Below are 18,211 nucleotides of genomic sequence, written 5' to 3' on the forward strand. Positions count from 1 at the left end.
CCACCACCTCCAATCTCTTCCTGTCTGGTGGTTTTGCCATTGAACTAAGAAATATTTCATCTTTTTTATTTTTATTTTTTATATTTCATATTTTTATCCTTTACCGTTCCCTGCACGCATGCAGTGAGTGTACAGGCTCTGCATTTGGGGCCGGCAGCAAGAGATTGTGTTTCTGGAGTCAGCGAGGGCTTTTCCAATATCTACCCTTCTGTGGTGGAAAATCCAGGGGTCAGAAAGTAAAAAGCCACCCATGAACATGAACTAGCCAATTGGTTTCACCCATTCATTATACCTTTGGGCTGAAGAATTGTGCCAATTGGCAGATCCAGATGATCGTAACAAAATACTGGGGAGGACTTTGGATTGTGCACTGGTCCTTGGCCACCCCTGGTTTACAGCCTTCACCAGTCAGTACATCAGTTTCTCAGTAGCTGCGCTTCACACACTTTCAGCTTCGGAATATCTGAGGTCAAACACAAAGTAAGTGGTCTGTTAAGTACACAGGGCATGGTTACCTGAATCAGGAAACAGCCAGAGTTGCGTATTCTTTGGTCTGGAGAGACAAGTCTCTGATTGGTTGCATATTTTTATGCCAGCGGCACAGGCATGAAGTGGCACAAACATATGGAATAATGATAAGGTAAAAAGGTAACAGAGTTAGTTTACCACATGCGGTGCGACTTGTCGTTTGATAGCAGGGGCTCTGAATGGTCAGAAGCAGAGTGATGCAAATTGCAGGTTGAGAGGTTGCTAATAGAGTGAGACTGTGAAAACATAGTTGGCAAAAAAGGCAAATTACCTTAATTACCTAAATTAAATTAAATGAACTAAAACCGAGCAATTAAAGACCATCCCATGCCATGAAATGGTGGATTATGATATATAGTTTTAAGGCTTATGGTTTTTTTTCTCCAACCCCCACCCCCCAAAGAAAGAAGGTCAGAAATGAAAACGTTTATTACAATAAAAAAGATGCCAACTCAAAACTTTATATAGTTCATAAGCCCAAATCATAAACAACTCATGAACCTTCAGGGTGTTGAAGGCCATTTAAGATTTTCAGTTATGTTAGGTACACAACACCCCAGATTTACAACCCCCCCGTCCAAAAAATAATCTCAGCTGGTGGGCGCTGCCCTAACCCAACCCATCTTCTTGCCTCGCTTCTTTTTGCTGGCCCCATTGGATTGTGGGAGTTGTCCGGCCCTCTTCTTGCCTTTCTTCTGTTGAAGTTTCTGGATCCTCTCCTGCTTCCTCTGCAGGTAGGATGCCATGTTGTCGAAGTTCACCTTGTACAGGTGCTGGAAACAGCTCTCCACACCCGCAGAGTCTGTTAAACGAGACACACACACTAAATCAATGAGACAAATCACTCACAAGAAGCATCACAAACACACAGTGACAGTGTCTCACACAAACAAAATTGAGTCATCTATGAACTACGTGTCATTCCCAAAATGATTGTACATGGCACAGCTTGATTCAACCAGTAAAGTTGAAACAGAGGAACACAATCCACTCTAACATGGGTGAAGGTATGGGTAAAGATGTTCAGTCCAGTCCCATTCCATAAGGCTGAGTGTTTTCCCTGCCAGTGTACCGTCCCTGCTCGCCACATAAGGAAGCCACTGCGGGATGGAAGAAGCAGGAACTACCAACCTTGAAAACTGTTCCAGTGGGAACACAAAACATCCAAAATTCTCCTCAAGCCAGGATCCTCTGGACAAGACTGAAAGAGGATGAGAGAGTGGGAGAGGGAAAGATATTCTTGTTACTATAACATAAGAGTGAATGTGTGCACGCATGTGATGTCCATGCACGTGTGAGTGTATGTCTGAGTGGTCCTTATGAATATTAGTGTGGTTGTGTGTTTGAGTGTGCAATATATAGTATAAATACCTCCCAGCAGTCCTGTGTGTATGTGTACAGTATGATGGGGGTCTCTTGGCTTTCCTGTAGGACCCACAGCCGGCCTGAAGGGTCAAAAGTCACGTCCCAGACACAATGAGAGAGGGTCAGCCTTTCACAGGGCGTGAGCTGGCCTTCCAGAGCCTTCTCCAGTCGGAACAGCTGCACCGAGGGAACTCTAAGATCACAGGAACACTATTACACCCCACTGCATTTTCACAATTCATTCAGCTACATTCACCATCACGGTTCAGCCACAATCACAGCAGTCCACAGCAGGGGGGGGGGGGGGGGGGTTGGTAAATCACTCATCATAACCTTGATGTTTACCATTAGAAATATTCCTGCCATGACTAAACATCAGGGCTGCCCATGGGGGTCAGTCAGAACCTACTGCCCTGTAACTCAATGTAAAGGTGCTGATGGATTTCTTGAGGTGGGGGGGAAAGGCAGAGGAACACTGACCTCTCACACAGCACTGCCACATGGCTACAGTCTGGAGAAAGCGCAATCCTACTCACAGCTGCCCTCTGAAGACAGGAGAGAAACAGAGAAAAGGATGTGCATCCTCGCATGTGAAAGGTTGGGGCAATACAATACAGTAGGTCCTCCACTCTGCTAGCCCACATACTTTGAAGTGAAAATATTTAAAGTGCTGTTCCTCGTCAACAGCGCGGATATGCTTCAGGATATTAAATTCCCTTCGCGTCTGAATCAGGATTTAGGGAGTTACCTTGTCGCCGTCACTGTCAGAGGCCTGGGTCACACTCGGCTCTTTCAGGTCCAAGCTCTGCAGGCGCCGGCCCGACTCGTACTCCCACAGCTTCACAGTCCCATCCTGCCCGGCATCACAACAGTAGGGTCATACCGGGGTTAAGCAGCACTGCCCACTGGGAGTACCAGAGAGAGGGGACAGCAATCTCACAGCCTAAGGCCTTTAGCCCATCCTGTGGCAGCCCAGCCTAGCGTCATTCCACAACCTGCAAGAATATCAGGTACAGGATCGCTAGGGATTCTGTAGACATATTTTAACTGATGGACTCATCTAAATGACTTGCATTAATTTCAATTATAGCGACATAATACTTGATATTTACAAGCACCTTGACTTTTTACAATTTATAAGGTCCGTTTCTGAACTACAAAATCGACCACAGCACCAGATTTCATTCTTCCTGTAAAATTGTGGGCTCCATAAATACTCATAGCCATAGTTATTTCCTATCGGCCCCCAAAGTTCATACCCCAGACCCAGAGAGCAGCCATTGTGGATATGCCAGAGGGATGGACAGGCAGCTGACAAACCTATGGACAAAGAAAGGGGAGCCATTAGGAGGGGGCAGCATGTAGTTTGTACGGATTTCCTTTTCTTTTTTGAATGAAAAAAAGAAACATTTCATATTCACAGAATTTGTATTCTGCTGAATGCTTCTTACTCCTTACTCTCTAGAATGCGTTATAATTATGCTCTTAATACAATGTGTATAGATCTTCCGTCTCTGTCCAGAAGGTGATGCAGATCCTAATTTGTTCATTCTTTCCATGTCCCTTCAGTCTATGCCAATTAAGGCTTAAGAACTCAAATGTATCCATAGGACTGCTGTAAAGAAACTCAGTATTAACTGATGCTGTGAGTGTCAGCTGTTACCTTTCTCATTTCATAATCCTTGGGCTACAGTACCGATATGTAACTAAATACATTTTTGAGAGTAGGGCAAGTAGCTGACAGTATTCTTAACAGTTTTCCTTCCCCTGACACAATTAATGTCAACAAATCAACCAGTAGAAGTATTGTCGCCAAGCAACCCACACTGGTTAGCAACATTTGCACAACATAACGTGAACATGCATTGTCAAGGCTGAACGTAGCTGTGCCCAGTCATTTTCAGATGGTGCGACAGGCATAAATATTGAACACAACCAATTTAACAGTTAACGCTTTTTTTATGTCCAGCTGGTGCAACCGGCCCCTGAAACAGTTTACTGAAATGATAGGAACAGCAGCTATATGTCAATCACATCACTTCAAATTACCTTTTGCATATTGACGGAAGACTTTGAACCATGAAATAGGTGACAAATCATTTTGAAGACAGAGCATAAATTATTTTTCTGTGTGTAGACTTTTGGGGGAGGGGAACTTACTCGCAGTGGCCCAAGCAGAAGGACTGGATGTTGTGGGGCAAACTCAAGAGGCTGACACGGATCTTCTCGTCGCGGTCAGCAGTGATGACATATCTGTCATCTGGGCTCACGGCCTGCGGCAGGCAGAGAATCTTAGGAGACGGGCAGTGCACATACAAGTGACATTTGTCTCAAAGACAGGCTTTAACCAGTGACACCTTATGCCGCAATCAGTGGTCTGTGCCCCTTGACTCCTGTAGGAGACTTGTGTCGTCCAAAGGATACATCACACTGTCTTAACACAGTGGTTCCCAAACTCGGTCCTTTTCGTTCCAACCACAATTGCAATCCAGGAATTTTAACAAGCTGTTAATCTTTCTTAATTAGGTGCATTTCATGTTTAGGGGGACTACCTTCTAAAACCACATTTTGTCAGATAGCTATGCATACCATAAAGAATAAAATGCCCATGTGCATATTGTGCTTATTGTGCATATCCTTAACTGATCAGATTAAAGACTGATGTGAATCAGAAGGCTCCTAATTGGTGAATGTGTTGACACCTGGCCATCAAACCTAACCATACCCCAGGACTCAAGAACTGAGTTTAGGAACCACTGGTCTAACACACCACGGACTAAAGGAGTGTTTTCCTGTAAACCACGGGTGGCCAACCTTTGTCCTGGAGAGGTGCAGGGTGTGTTGGTTTGGCTAAAGTCAGCAACCAATTCAGAACCAAGAATCAGGTGAGGGGAGTTAATTGATCAATTAAAGCAGTTGCTTAGTCACAGGACCAGCTCTCCAGGACCAGGGTTGGTCACCCCTTCCGTAAGCCAAGCGGAGTGTGTCCTTTCAGATACAAGACGTTTAAATAATTGAGAGGTTCTGCTAAAGCATGGTAGAATTGATTTATATATTGCTGAAGTGTAGTATGTGTGGGTGTACAAGCGGTTCTTACCACACCCAGCAGCATGGACAAATGTCCCAGTTTCAATTGTCCTGGTTTCTCAGGCTCAGACACAGAGAAAGAATAAACATCGCCGGACTTGTCTGCCACCAGCAACAGGTCTTCAGCCCTAGTAAACTCCAAAGACGTGCACTTCCTCACCACCCACCTTCAGGGTGAGAAGCATATGGTTATGCTAAGCCGTTTTTGTTAATGCAAGGGCCAATTAAAAATGCACGCCCACAGTCCTCAAGGGTGAAAACAATAGCCTACCTGGTACTGATGCACTCCCATGAAGGATTAGTTCGAAAGAGGACGAGATGTTTATTGTCATCTGTGAGTGCGAGGAGATTGCCCGACGTGGAAAAGGCAAACGCTAGAATTCGGTCGCAACCTTTCTCCTCCGAACCACCGTCCTCACTTTGGGAGGGGGGAGCAAAACCACATTAGCTAGTTCGTTTGTTAGATTAACTTGAAAATACATGGCAATATCGTATCTGTTTTGGCAATACTGTGAGAACAACATATGATGCCAGGGAGAAATCATAGCTTGCATAGAGCTCAAGTTTGGCTAAAACAAATATTTTCATTGAAGAGAACATCATCACCCCCTCAAACAGCAGACAGCAGAGGTGAAACAATTGGAAATGATAGCTACCTTTTATTATCGCTCTCCTTGGGTTTCTGCTCCGCCTTACTGCAGTCGAATACAAATGGCTCTCTAATAAACAAATATGGAATTGGAAGGGAATGTCACTAATCATTATATTAACCGATGACCAAAAATATAATCCGAGATCAGTGCCATCGCTATCATTCGATTTGAAACATGGATATGATTCAGGAATAACTAAATCATTCTGAAAAGCGTCTTCAATACAAACCGGTCGAGATTGTTGTGAATGGCAATGAGATTTCTCCCACAGCATACCACCAAGTTTTCCCCACAAGCTGCCAGAGTCGCCATCGTCGCTGCTGTTCTGCTGCAGCACTTATTTCACGTGGAAGGGTCGAGATCCGGTCGCATATTTTATACGTCATCCAATAACACCACTAAGCATCAGAAGTTGAATCCCTTTTTTATTGTAAATATATTCTTCAACATATTAAAAGAAAAAAGAAGTTGAATCCCTGACCAACAAATAGTCTGGGCATATCCCTGTTAACATATAGTGACAAGTTCACAACTTTTCATTTGATGCGCATATGAAAATCAGCACAATTTTGTCGATAAATAGTAGAAAGATAAATAAAACAAAAAGTCAATAAAACAGCATAGTCTGCACAAGTCTGTTGAGCGGCGGAATCGTATGATCAGCGGTTTAACAGCACTGAACTGTGTGCAGCAGCCAGCAGTGCCGCTGGTCGGCTGGGGTTCTACAAGTGTGCACCTTCAGGAAAGGGGGTGTGTCGCTATGAGTGAGGGACAACGTTAACGTTACATAAGCTGACGTGCATCGACGGCCTGGTCAAGCTAGTAGACAGTCAGCGTTGGTAATATTATCCGTTGTAATGCACATGTTTACATTTCATGGATACATTTGGAAATATGTCCGGCCTCGGTAGTTAATACTTTAACTCTCTTTTTTTACCACACAGCTGTGATTCAACTGAAGCGGAGCGGCTGGATCTCGCCGAAGTGGTAACTTGAGCAGTAGCCTACTTCTTCCAATGTCAACGTGTCCCTCAGCATTATCTAGATTGAGAGAAAGTCTGCACAAGTGAAAGAATGGTCTAATTTTGGTTTACAAATGGTTTGCTGTCGGGTTTCCAATATATATCCTGAACACCTGGCGATCAAGTAGCCTAGAAGTAGGCCTATGCGACATTTTATTCGCATTGCATATCTACGGAAGCCGATGCTTCAAATAACATTTTGAATGTATTGAATTTTTGTTTGTGTTATGTGTATTGTGAGCTTCCTGATGTTAAAATGGTTGGAGATTACCAAAATATGTTAAACTGGCTTAACGGAAAAAACATTACCAAGAGAAAATTAAGTTCCATAATACGGGTTTCAGTGGTTATGCTATTTATCCCAAATTACTTAATGTTTTTTTTTTTTTAGATAATACCCATTTGAACCGCACATGCACCATGCATTGATTTAACTTGGGTTAGGTGGCTCTTCGGACCGAATAATTGAAGTCCGTGTTTCCGTAGGGATCATTTTGACAGCGTAAAGATGGCGGCCTCCTTCCTCCGCTTAGGTCGAGCTGGGTCTCTCAAGGTAATGTAATGTCATTTATGTCCCTTCAGAGTGTAATTGTTGATACGATCATTTTTGCTCCAATGCACGTACGATAATGTGATGTATTAATATGCAGCATGACAATCAGTGGTGACTTTGCTCTGCTAGTTCTGTCGCGAGCCCGGAAGTTGGATATCTAGCTAAATAACTAGCTTTCAATGTAGCAACACCCCTTTGTGAATTGTGAATAATGATTTAAATGATTTAGCTGGCTTAATTCAAGTGATAACATTAGCATTTGCCAGTTCATTTGTGTGTAATGAATGCATAACGCTAGCTGACTAAAGCAGGGCTTAGGTCGGCCTAGTTTGGTGTCAGGCTATCTAATATGAATTCGGATACTGTACAAATTGCACGCGGTTCCGCACATGAGCCTCATTGTTGACTTAACGTTCATATTAATGCCCTTTACATCTAATTTGTTCTCCCATTGAATCCATTTTTTGATCAAATCGGCAATTTCACAGCAACAAATATCACGCAATTGTAGATAACGTGGATTTTTCATCTCAAAAGTAACGTTTCTCAGTGGTATTATAATCAGCGCACGTATCCTGTTGTCGTACCTTTCGATCTAATTTTGATTGTGCCATATTTTTTAATGTGGTAATAATTGTGGGAGGTCTAAAATGGTCTTTTGTGACTTCCCTTGTATATTGTTGTCAGTAGCTTAAAGGTCAGTTTTATTGTGGAACGCATTTTGATTGTGGCAATTTAACCAGCTTTTCGCAATGGTCTTACCATCACGAATAGTAGCCTAATTCGTTCTATTGTTAATATAGCTAGTAGTTAACGACAACCACGCGAATTTTATTGTATTTTTTTTTTCGTATTTTGTTCCTGTTCAGTGTCTGCAGTTGGGAACCTTGGGCACTTTGAGAAGAGCGCCTGCTGCCACACTCACGACCAAGCCTGGAGGGCCGAAGAAACCTGATAAAAAAACGAACATAAGTAAGTTGTAGTTATCATTGTTTTTTTTTCAATCATTAAAAAAAAAAAATACTTTTTTTTTTTCTGTTATAGGTTTATATTATAAAGACTGTTGTATTCTTAGTCGTTGATTGTATAATTAGTAATGCAGGCACACTGGGTTACTTGTGTGGGAGAAAAAACACATTTAAAAAGACTAAAGGAGCAATGTTTTATTGAAAATATTTAGACTTTTCCTAAAGTACATTTCTGGTTTTTCTGGCTAAAGTTAAAAACAAATCTGATAACCCTTGTCTGAGATTTCCACCAATCAACTGTTGGACAGCTCCCTTCAATTAATGACCTCAAACCAACTGAGACGATGGCTTCCCTTCCCCCATGGTATGGTTGACACTTGGCCCTGAAACGGAAAGCCTGAAGTGCTGACAATACAAAGACTGAAAATTACTGGGAAGCCGTTGAAGCCAAACTTCCCCCACATGCTGTTTTAATTGGAAATTGAGTTAATGCATCTGATCCATGTAAAGGAAGAAGGTCAAAAGACCTGCGTGTGCAAGCCCAGCAGAGGTGGAGTTTAAGAATGAATTGCTTCACCATCCTAAGGTCTACATAGTGATCATAGTGTTGAAACCTTGAGCAAAGCTTCCACTGGGAGAAGTGAGTGATTTTCAGACTGAAGAGAAAGCAAAGTGAAGATTTAGAAACTATGAACCCTTCTGTCTCCCCAGACTGTTCTGATTCTGAAGACTGATGGGCGCACTTGTGCCGCCTCTGGGATATTCTGACAATGAATGTCAAGGGGAAGCCCACAGTGTTCTCACCATTCATGTATCCAGGGTTTTGGGTTTTTTATCCTTGAATGTGGGCTAAAAGGTTGGAACACTCTGAAGCAGGCATAGTAATTAAATGTATGTTTTGTATGGATTATGAATGTGAGAAATAAATCATATGGTAAAGGGACAGAATAACTACGGTCTTTGAAGAGCCGTGCTCTACAGATGCCTTCTCCCTGTTACCTTGCCGTGTAAGGATCCAGATAAAAACTGAAGACTTGAGAGGTCTTGAAGAGAGGAATGAAAATCTGCAGCTGCATGTGAAATGCCTGACTGCAAGCAACAATCCAATGTGTTCAGCATCTCAAATGTTTTCGAGCCTACACATTCAGGCACACCACTGCGTTTCTGTATCTGATCAGGCTGTCTCCTTCCCTGAAAGCAAGATGCCAGAAGCTACCACCATTGCTCCCCTTGAAGTTGGTGCAGCCACCCAGAGAAGCCAAATGGTTATCAATTGCAAGCAAGCTAACAAAGCCATGATGCCGTAAAACAAGTCGAAGTAATGATATTAATAAATAAAAAATTCCCGTCCAATCCTGAAGATGAAATCCAGTATCTGCAAAGATGAAAATAGGGAAATGTATTTGTGAAACCTGGAATGTGGCTTGCAGTGTTTGCCTATGTGATGGTCCTGGAAGGATGTCGTCCTGCTGCTTAACACCTCACTGCTCCAGCTAATCGCACCACCATATTAAACCTGTGCCACCACAGAAGAAGCACCATTCAGCCCACCAATGGAGATGCACTTCATGGCCAAACACACCCTGTAAAGATCAGTGTATTATCCCAATGTTGCAGACATAGTCCAGTGACTTTTATTCTAGAGATTTGAAGGAGTCCAATGGAAGGAAAATTACATCCCAAGGACCACTTGGACTTCCCTCCACTTTTGCAGAAGATCAATATTATCTCACAGCACTGCATTTTTTTCAAGCTTGCTTCAAAACGAAACAAACCCACCAATGTACGCGGAGTTTTGACTGAATGGAAATTTGAAGCAGTCTTCTTAAAATGTTGCTTATTCTCCCACACAAAATATGTAACCCATTATTAAGTGCTTATATTTTGTTATATTACTATTTGTACAGTTATTCCACTCATTTCATTACAAATAGTGCACATTTGTTTGTTTTTGGATGCAAGGATATTTTACTGAAGACTGAAGAACAGTTCACGTTTCTTGAATCTGGAGCAATGTCATCTGTCCAACTTTAAAAAAAAAAAACTTAGCATAAATGCATGTAAAGCAAAAACTTTTTGGAATGTTTTTTAAGACTAGTATTTTGACAATAGTTTGAAGTTGCAATTAAAACAAATTGAATCTGTGACAAACCTGATTTATCAACTTGTTCAAAGTATTAGAAAAGCTTCAGTGCCAATAATCAGCCAAACTGCTACACTAATTTATAGTGGACATTCTTGTTTGTAGATTTGACTTTAAAACACCGGTTCTTATTGCTCTCAGCCTGTTTACAACTCTGTTTGGCTACCGATTGCCATAAACATGAAATCATCAGATAATAAATTATGGCATAAGGACCTGGCTAAGTTGGTAGCTTCTCCTGTGCACGGCAAGCATGATTGATATTCTCATGTCTCTGCCAGTGATGGGTGCAGCTAGCTAATGAGGTTTAAAAATAAAAGATCAATTTGGTGTTTAAAATGCCTCTTCAGTTTTCACGCTTTGTGGCTGGAGGAAGGACAAATCTGTCCAAATGGCATCAGCTGATCTGTATTGTTAGCAGTTAATGCAGATTTGTGTTGCCAGATCTATGGTGGTTATGGTTAAAATTCCACTATAAAAGGTACCCATAATGACAAAGTGAATGCATGTTTTTAGAAATTATTTACAAAAACTGAAATCTCTCATTTACAAGAAAAAGTGAACCCTTTAGAATTACCTGCGTTTATATATACATTTCTCTTAAATGAAGATCAGACCATATTTTAAGTTACAGTAGAGGACAAAAATCTGTAAAGTAATAACAAATAAATGATTTTGTTCTTTTCCATGTTGAATACATCATTGAAACATTCACAGTATAGGTTTGAAGAAGTATGTGAACCTGGAAGCTAATGACTTCAACAAAAGCTAATTCAAGTCGGGTGTTGGCAAACCTGGAGTCAAATCAATGAAATGAGATTGGAGGTGTGGTTTAGAGCTACTTTCACTCATGAAAAAAACACTCAAACAAGATGCATCTGCTGATGTGAGCCATGCCATGTAAAAAATTTTTTTTTTTTTTTTTAATAGAAAAAAGGGGAGATCTCCGAAGACCTACAATCAAAAATAGTTGATTTGCATAAATTTAGAAAGGGTTACAAAGTAGCTTCAAAGAGTTAAGATATTCATCAGTTCACAGTTAGACAAATTGTCCCTGAGTGGATTTAGTACTCTGGCCTCTCTCCCTAGAAGTGGGTGCCCAGCCAAGATGACTCCAAAGGCACAACGCAGAATGCTCTATGTGGTCAAAAAGAACCTTTGAATAATGGCTATAAATGCTTGAAGGAATGATTGGAATTGGTTAACATCTCTGTTCATGAGTCTACCATATGCAACATATTGAACAGGCATGGTGTCCATGGCAGGATGCCACAGAGGAAGTTGCTGTTCTCCAAAAATGCCAAAGAGTACCATGACACAATGCTATTGGAGAAAATGTTTTGTGGATTGATGAAACTGGTTGAATTGTTTATGAAGAACATGAACCACTATATATGCCATAAAAACTAAACCAACATGAAAACATCCCAACGTTGAAGTATGGTGGAGCGGGCATCATGCTTTGTGGGTGGTTTGCTGCCTTTGGACATGGACAGCTTGCCATTATCAATGGAAGAAATTATTAACCAGGTTTATCAAGGTATTCTACAGCATAATGTCAGGGTGATTGTCCTCCAGTTAAAACTCAGTAGAAGTTGGGAGATGCTAGACTGAAGCCACTCTTGAGTAAAAGGCATTCAGTATGACAGCCTTGCTTGCCGCATTTAAAGAGCATGAGGAAAAGAATAGAGTGGCCCAGGCAAAGCCCTGACTTAAACCCCAAAGAACATCTGTGAAGAGATCTGAAGATGGCAGTTCAGACGCTTCCCATCCAATGTGACAGAGCTTGATAGGATCTGTCTGGAAGAATGGGATAAACAGCCAAAATCCAGGTGTGCAAAGCTTGTAGAGACTTACCCAAGAAGACTCAAAGCTGTAATTGCTGTCAATGGGGATTCTGCAATGTTTTGAATTAAGGGTCTGAATACTTATATAAATGACATTTCACCTTTGATTTAATGCATTTTCAAAAATGTCTAAAAACATGTTTTCACTTTGTCATTGTGTGCAAAAAGTGAAGGGGTCAGAAGACTTCCTGAAGTCTCTAAATGGAATTGGCTCAAATAAATGGCCTGAACATTTGCTTTTTATTGGATCTCTGGTTGAATGTGCAGTTGTAATTGTGCCTTTGAGAGCCATCACCTAAACCAATTTACTTTGGTTTATTGCACATTTGTTTGATATGAGTTATTAAATACTAATATTTGGCTTTAAAAATGAGCTGCTCATTCCTGTTAAATTGATGGTTGCCAGAATGTTTTTATGGCCACTTTTATGTTCAAGGGTTTTTTGATCTGCCATCTTGTTAAACACCAGCAGAGAGTCTGTTTCTCAGCTGGAGAGGCAAAGAGAATTGTTTTGTGATTAACATTTTAATTGGCTTTGAAGGAATGGCAGCCCCTGTTGGCTCCTGTGGTTAGTAATGATTTTTGTAATGCCACATTGATGTTTTCGGTATCATTCGTGATTTACCTGGTAAGAGTTTGAAGTTTCAACCAATAAATTGCTGATTCATTCCATGGCCACTGTAAAAAAAAAATTTCAGTTAAGGCTGAAATGCTGACTATGGTCGAAGGTACATTTTCAAGCTTGAACAGGGCATATCTGATGCCCTAGTATGCACAAACTTTGGACTAGTCCACAGGTGGGCAATTCCGGTCCTGGAGGGCTGGGTTTTATGCAGGTTTTTGTTTCCACCAATTACTTTGGCTAAATTACGTAATTGGCTGTACACACCAATACTAGTTCACTGAGATTAGATCACAGTAAAACCATATCATGCAGGGACACAAGAACAGTCTTTGACTGGCATTCATCTTTGACTGGCAGACATTGACTGGCAATGTCAGATGACATAAATGTGAGAGCCAATTAAGTAATTGGCCAGCAGTTGGCATGAAAACCAGAAACAGATACAGCCCTCATTGTCCACCTCTGGACTAGTCTGTTTGCTTCGGGTCTGAGCTTGTTAAAGGCCGTTTGACCATTTCAGAACAGTACCTTTTGCTGTGGCATGTTTTCTTGTTAATGGGGAAAGCACTTTGCATTCAAGTGAAGGTAGCTCCTGAGCTCTGCTGACAATTCTACTCCTTGGCTCTTGAGGGAGCCATTTTGTGCCTCTGCTGGTAGGTGAGTTGTCTGTCTTATGCCGTTGATAGTTGCCGGTTTTCTGGGACGAAACAAAACGCGATTGAATAATTTTGAATGAAATTGCGTGATTTAAATGAAATAAATCTCTGCTTGCCCCCCTCCGTCCTAGAAAAGCCCAAGGTCAAAACCTTCTTCGATTTAGAAAAGCTCACACAACACCAGAAGTATGTGGAGTTTCCCAAGGGGCAGTCATCAGATGCTGCCGCGGCTGTAGCTGCGGCTGTTGAACCCCCTCTGCCAGCTGCTGAACCGGCTGCCATTAGCACTGAAGTTCCTGCCGTAGCCGAGGCCGTCCCTGTAGCTGATACCGCTGCTCCAGTAACCGACACCGCTCCTACCATCGCCGACCCTGCTGTATCAATTGTTGAAGCTGCCCCAGAAGTTGCTGCAGCTGCCCCAGAACTTTCTACAGCTGCCCCAGAAGCTGCAGCGGAAGTGGTTGCAGAACTTGTCTCTGAACCCATTCCAGAAATTATTCCTGAAGCTGCCCCAGAAATTGCTGCAGCAGCCCCAGAAGTTTCCCCAGAAGTTGTTGCAGAAGTTGTCTCTGAAGCCATTCCAGAAGTTGCTGTAGAAGCATCCCCTGAAGCAGCTTCAGAAGTTGCTGCGGCAGCACCAGAAGTTGCTCCAGAAGTTATTGCAGAAATTGTTTCAGAAGCCACTCCAGAAGTTGCTCCAGAAGCTGTTCCAGAAATTGTTGTTGCAGCTCCAGAAGTTGTCCCTGAAGTGGCCCCAGAAGCCGCCCCAGAAGCCATTACAGAAGCCGCCCCTGAGGTTGCTGCCCCTGAGGTTGTTGCAGAAGCCGCCCCTGAGGTTGTTGCAGAAGCCGCCCCTGAGGTTGTTGCAGAAGCCGCCCCTGAGGTTGTTGCAGAAGCCGCCCCTGAGGTTGCTGCCCCTGAGGTTGTTGCAGAAGCCGCCCCTGAGGTTGTTGCAGAAGCCGCCCCTGAGGTTGTTGCAGAAGCCGCCCCTGAGGTTGCTGCCCCTGAGGTTGTTGCAGAAGCCGCCCCTGAGGTTGTTGCAGAAGCCGCCCCTGAGGTTGCTGCCCCTGAGGTTGTTGCAGAAGCCGCCCCTGAGGTTGTTGCAGAAGCCGCCCCTGAGGTTGTTGCAGAAGCCGCCCCTGAGGTTGTTGCAGAAGCCGCCCCTGAGGTTGTTGCAGAAGCCGCCCCTGAGGTTGTTGCAGAAGCCGCCCCTGAGGTTGTCGCAGAAGCCGCCCCTGAGGTTGCTGCCCCTGAGGTTGTTGCAGAAGCCGCCCCTGAGGTTGTTGCAGAAGCCGCCCCTGAGGTTGTCGCAGAAGCTGCCCCTGAGGTTGTGCCAGAAGCCGCAGATGTTGCGGCCGAATCTGTTGTGGATACCGTAGCAGCAGAAGTTGCTGCAGAAGTGGCAGCTGAAGCCACTCCTGCAGAAGCTGAGCCCACTGCAGAAGTTGCAGAAGCTGCTGCTGCTGAAGCAGTAGTTGCTGCAGAAGCTGTGAGTTCTGAGGAGCTGGTTGATGCAGCTCCTGTAGTAGCTGAAGCTGCAGGAGAAGAGCTTCCTACAGAGGCCCCCGCTGAAGCTGTGGAGTCGCCTGAGGGTACACACCACACCCCTTTACCCCTTCTCTTTCCTCTGTGGAGCCCCACCGCCCACAGGATGTTGTTTCCATTCCCTGTGACATTCCTTCTTTTGAGTGTTAGTTTTGCAGATATTACATCATTTTTATTGTTCCCATTGCTTATTTTTTTGCATAACACATTTCTGTAGCTTTTAATGTCCCCATTTAATTTCACCCACTATCTAGTCTTGTAGGCTGAAGCCACCCATATTCCGTAGCACTTGGGACCTGCGTAATCGTTTGTGTGACTTCCTCCTGTTGCATTGCTGGATCATGACACAGCATGCTTCCCTGCATCCATGTGTACTGTGGTAACTGTTGTCCACCCATAATATGCACTTGTCTGACAAGCACGCCTGCTTGGCTTTGCATTCACTCTTCTCTGCCATGGTTTTTCACATCCATCACCTCCACCTGCTCTGGTAAACTGCAGGGTTTCAATTTTATTTCCGTTTGTGCATGGTTTTGGCTTCTTCCTTCTTCTCTTTCACCTTGCCTGGCCTCCGTAGCTTAGGATACATTGTTGCAAGTCCAACTCTTTGGATTTTTATTTTATTTATTTTTTTAGCCACTGCTTGTCTCCTGTACTAATCAAACATTCTTTTTTATTAAACTTTTTTTTTTTCTCTTTTTTTTTTTTAACCACCACTGATACTCTACAGTGCTAGTTCACTTTGAGATCTTCTCAGATCGCCAAAAAGTTCACTCCCAGTGATTTTTGAAAAATAAACCTTTTGTACAGAAAATTATCTCAATGATTTTTGGTAGTGATTCTGTGTAACCGGTTGAAAGGTTTGTGTGTAAAAGGCAATATGACATCACATGAGTTAATGGTTAATGCTAAGCTTACCGTCAAGCCTGGATCTCTGGTGGCTGTTTCCCCCTGGGAAACCCCTTACCCACCTGCTGGTCCAGTAGAAAGAACCTACTGCTGGGAGTGACTGATCTATGGAGGAGTCCTTCAATGATGGCCATAGTTCTTTCTCTTTCTCACACTCCTCTCTCCCTTCTGCATCCCCTCTCCTCAACTGGGAGTCGCATGAAGTTCATCACCTGTACTTTAGTGGTGCTGGAGGTCTTTGTGTATGTGGTCTGATGACTACCAAAATGGCATGGACTGATTTTGATTTATTTTTTTCCCCTCACCCTCTGAGTGACTCTTGCATTCAATTGGTTTGTGATGTAGACCTGTGTAATGCAGAGGTATTCATGGGGTGGGTGGGGTCTTGGACTGATTTGAAATATTCAGTTTAATTTGTGTTTAATGGTAATTGTTTATTTTGGTAAAACACCAGGTGGGTGGGATAATGAACCAAAGCTCAGCACTATCCTGTGCCATGAGCTGAACACTTTTGAGTGTTCTTTGTACACTGTGTGGAAGAGCATGAACATTCACTGCACTATGATCTTTGTACTCTCCTCACAAAGTCCTCTTGTCTTGTACCCTGAACGTACACTGCTCTTTGCCCACGTCACATTTTGTAAATGACGGTTTAGAAATGGAGTAATTTATTTTCCTTTTTTACATTTATTTACTCAACCATATGGGTGGGATTTCTGAGTAGTCAAACGCTGCGTGGCGATGAACTTGAAAGAACAGAGGGTAATTAATTTTTTTCTTCTGGTACTCAGCTCGCCTGGATCCAATACAGAAGCTCTTCCTGGATAAGATTAGAGAGTATGCAACCAAGAGCAAGTGAGTCTAACAGCAACTTCCCTTCTCTTTTTCCCTCTCAACATACACGCTCATTCCCCCTCACTTGTTATACCAGCAATTACTCTTGCTTGGTGTCACTCACCGCAGCCTAGAAGTGAGTGCTAAATCATACCGCTCTGATCAGGGACCCCCCACCCCCTTTGGGTGACAGTAAATTTGTCAGGCCTGAGATTTTTCCCCCCTGCTGCTCACTTTTATTTTTGCACATCTGTCATGTCCTTCTAAAACACTAAACAGATTGTTGAAATGTTGGACTGCTGTATAGAAAATCCTTGGACAAATGGACGTCATACTGATTTTGTCGTTGGCCATCAAAATTTAAAGTTGGTCTCCTCATCTGCAGATCTTCAGGTGGCCTGGTTGATGCAGGCCCCGAGTATCAAAAGAATTTGTCTGAGGAGATGACCAAGCTTCAGCGGCTGTATGGTGGCGGTGACCTCACTAAGTTCCCAGAGTTCAAGTTCCCTGGTGAGTGGTTGGTTTTGGATTTCAATTGGCTGTTGCAATTGTTCCCATGCTGAACTGATTATTGGAAGCTACATGTAAGCCAGATTCCATGTGTCAAGTTCATGTTCTCTGTGCTACTATACCCCAGGATTATGATGTCACAAATTTATTTCAGCTGACAAAGTGGGTGATTGGCATGAATGTGCTATACTGGTTTTGTTTTTCTTTTGTTTTTCAGAGCCCAAATTGGATGAAGTGGCCCCTAAATGAAGATCGTCGATATCAATGTTTTTGGCGTCTGTCTTTTCCAATGTCAGTAATGATCAGCAAAAGATGTCTAATAAAATTCCATTTTGGGGTACCATGACCATGTCTCCATCTCCTGTCTGTGAATGTGTCGTGTGACCTTTACATTATGGAGGTACTGAGTAACCAGCTGGTAAGCATATGTAGGAAAGGAAAAAACTGGATTTAGTGATTAAGTAGTGTTAGATGGAATTGTTCCTGTTATAATACCATTTAGATGCTCCGCATATAATAAAAATATGCTTTGAAGAATGATCGTCTGCTCAAAGAATTAAGTAGGCCTCGGAAGTTGTCATTCCCTGGAGGTTTGTTGGCAATTTCAAAAAAATTGATTTCTGATGGGAGAAATGAATGAATGAGTTTTTATAATTCCTTCAAAAATAATGTATGACATCTGGATGTTTGTTTTGTAAATGGGCAAAAATGCTTTGACCCCATTTTATATCATCTAAAAAAATAAAAAAACACCCAAAAAAAGTAATCGCTAAGGGCGATGTGGTTAGCCCACCCATGATGACCCCGCAATTACATCACTCAACGCTGCATATAAATAGTTTTCTGTTACCCGTCCGTGTAATAAAACTTTTTTATATATTCTATACAGTTGTGTGTATTGTTGCAAATATCTTTATTGTTGCTGTTCTCGTAAGTAATGTTCTTATAGGTCCGATGTTGTTCACC

At 42.7% G+C, this 18,211-nt stretch overlaps 2 protein-coding genes across 2 annotated transcripts; one reads left to right on the forward strand and one right to left on the reverse strand.

The window, feature by feature from the left end:
* Window positions 1-939: 939 nt before the first annotated feature.
* wdr4 (WD repeat domain 4) lies at window positions 940-5,997 on the reverse strand. The gene is made up of 11 exons (XM_061234462.1): window positions 5,863-5,997; window positions 5,637-5,699; window positions 5,252-5,398; window positions 4,991-5,147; window positions 4,054-4,166; window positions 3,153-3,213; window positions 2,642-2,746; window positions 2,374-2,438; window positions 1,900-2,086; window positions 1,660-1,729; window positions 940-1,330 (listed from the first exon to the last, which is right to left on the reverse strand). The coding sequence occupies exons 1-11, from the start codon at window positions 5,943-5,945 to the stop codon at window positions 1,119-1,121; spliced, it is 1,263 nt and encodes a 420-aa protein (XP_061090446.1). The 5' UTR covers window positions 5,946-5,997; the 3' UTR covers window positions 940-1,118.
* Window positions 5,998-6,282: 285 nt separating this feature from the next.
* On the forward strand, window positions 6,283-17,591 carry LOC133124374 (magnetosome-associated protein MamJ-like). The gene is made up of 8 exons (XM_061235522.1): window positions 6,283-6,472; window positions 6,578-6,620; window positions 7,142-7,208; window positions 8,078-8,180; window positions 13,579-15,039; window positions 16,693-16,756; window positions 17,121-17,245; window positions 17,463-17,591. The coding sequence occupies exons 3-8, from the start codon at window positions 7,164-7,166 to the stop codon at window positions 17,492-17,494; spliced, it is 1,830 nt and encodes a 609-aa protein (XP_061091506.1). The 5' UTR covers window positions 6,283-6,472; window positions 6,578-6,620; window positions 7,142-7,163; the 3' UTR covers window positions 17,495-17,591.
* Window positions 17,592-18,211: the final 620 nt, after the last annotated feature.

This window comes from Conger conger, chromosome 3 (genome assembly GCF_963514075.1).
Source record: "Conger conger chromosome 3, fConCon1.1, whole genome shotgun sequence".
Lineage (NCBI taxonomy): Eukaryota > Metazoa > Chordata > Actinopteri > Anguilliformes > Congridae > Conger > Conger conger.

Bases quoted from the DNA above. Each gene is read 5' to 3' on its own strand.
- LOC133124374 (XM_061235522.1), top strand. From the start codon at position 7,164: ATGGCGGCCTCCTTCCTCCGCTTAGGTCGAGCTGGGTCTCTCAAG. The intron at 7,209-8,077 runs GTAATGTAATGT...GTTCCTGTTCAG, and splicing joins GTCGAGCTGGGTCTCTCAAG to TGTCTGCAGTTGGGAACCTT. The intron at 17,246-17,462 runs GTGAGTGGTTGG...TTTGTTTTTCAG, and splicing joins CCCAGAGTTCAAGTTCCCTG to AGCCCAAATTGGATGAAGTG.
- wdr4 (XM_061234462.1), bottom strand. From the start codon at position 5,945: ATGGCGACTCTGGCAGCTTGTGGGGAAAACTTGGTGGTATGCTGTGGG. The intron at 5,700-5,862 runs GTTTGTATTGAA...TTTGTTTATTAG, and splicing joins ATTCACAACAATCTCGACCG to AGAGCCATTTGTATTCGACT. The intron at 2,439-2,641 runs GTAACTCCCTAA...TCCTGTCTTCAG, and splicing joins CTGACAGTGACGGCGACAAG to AGGGCAGCTGTGAGTAGGAT.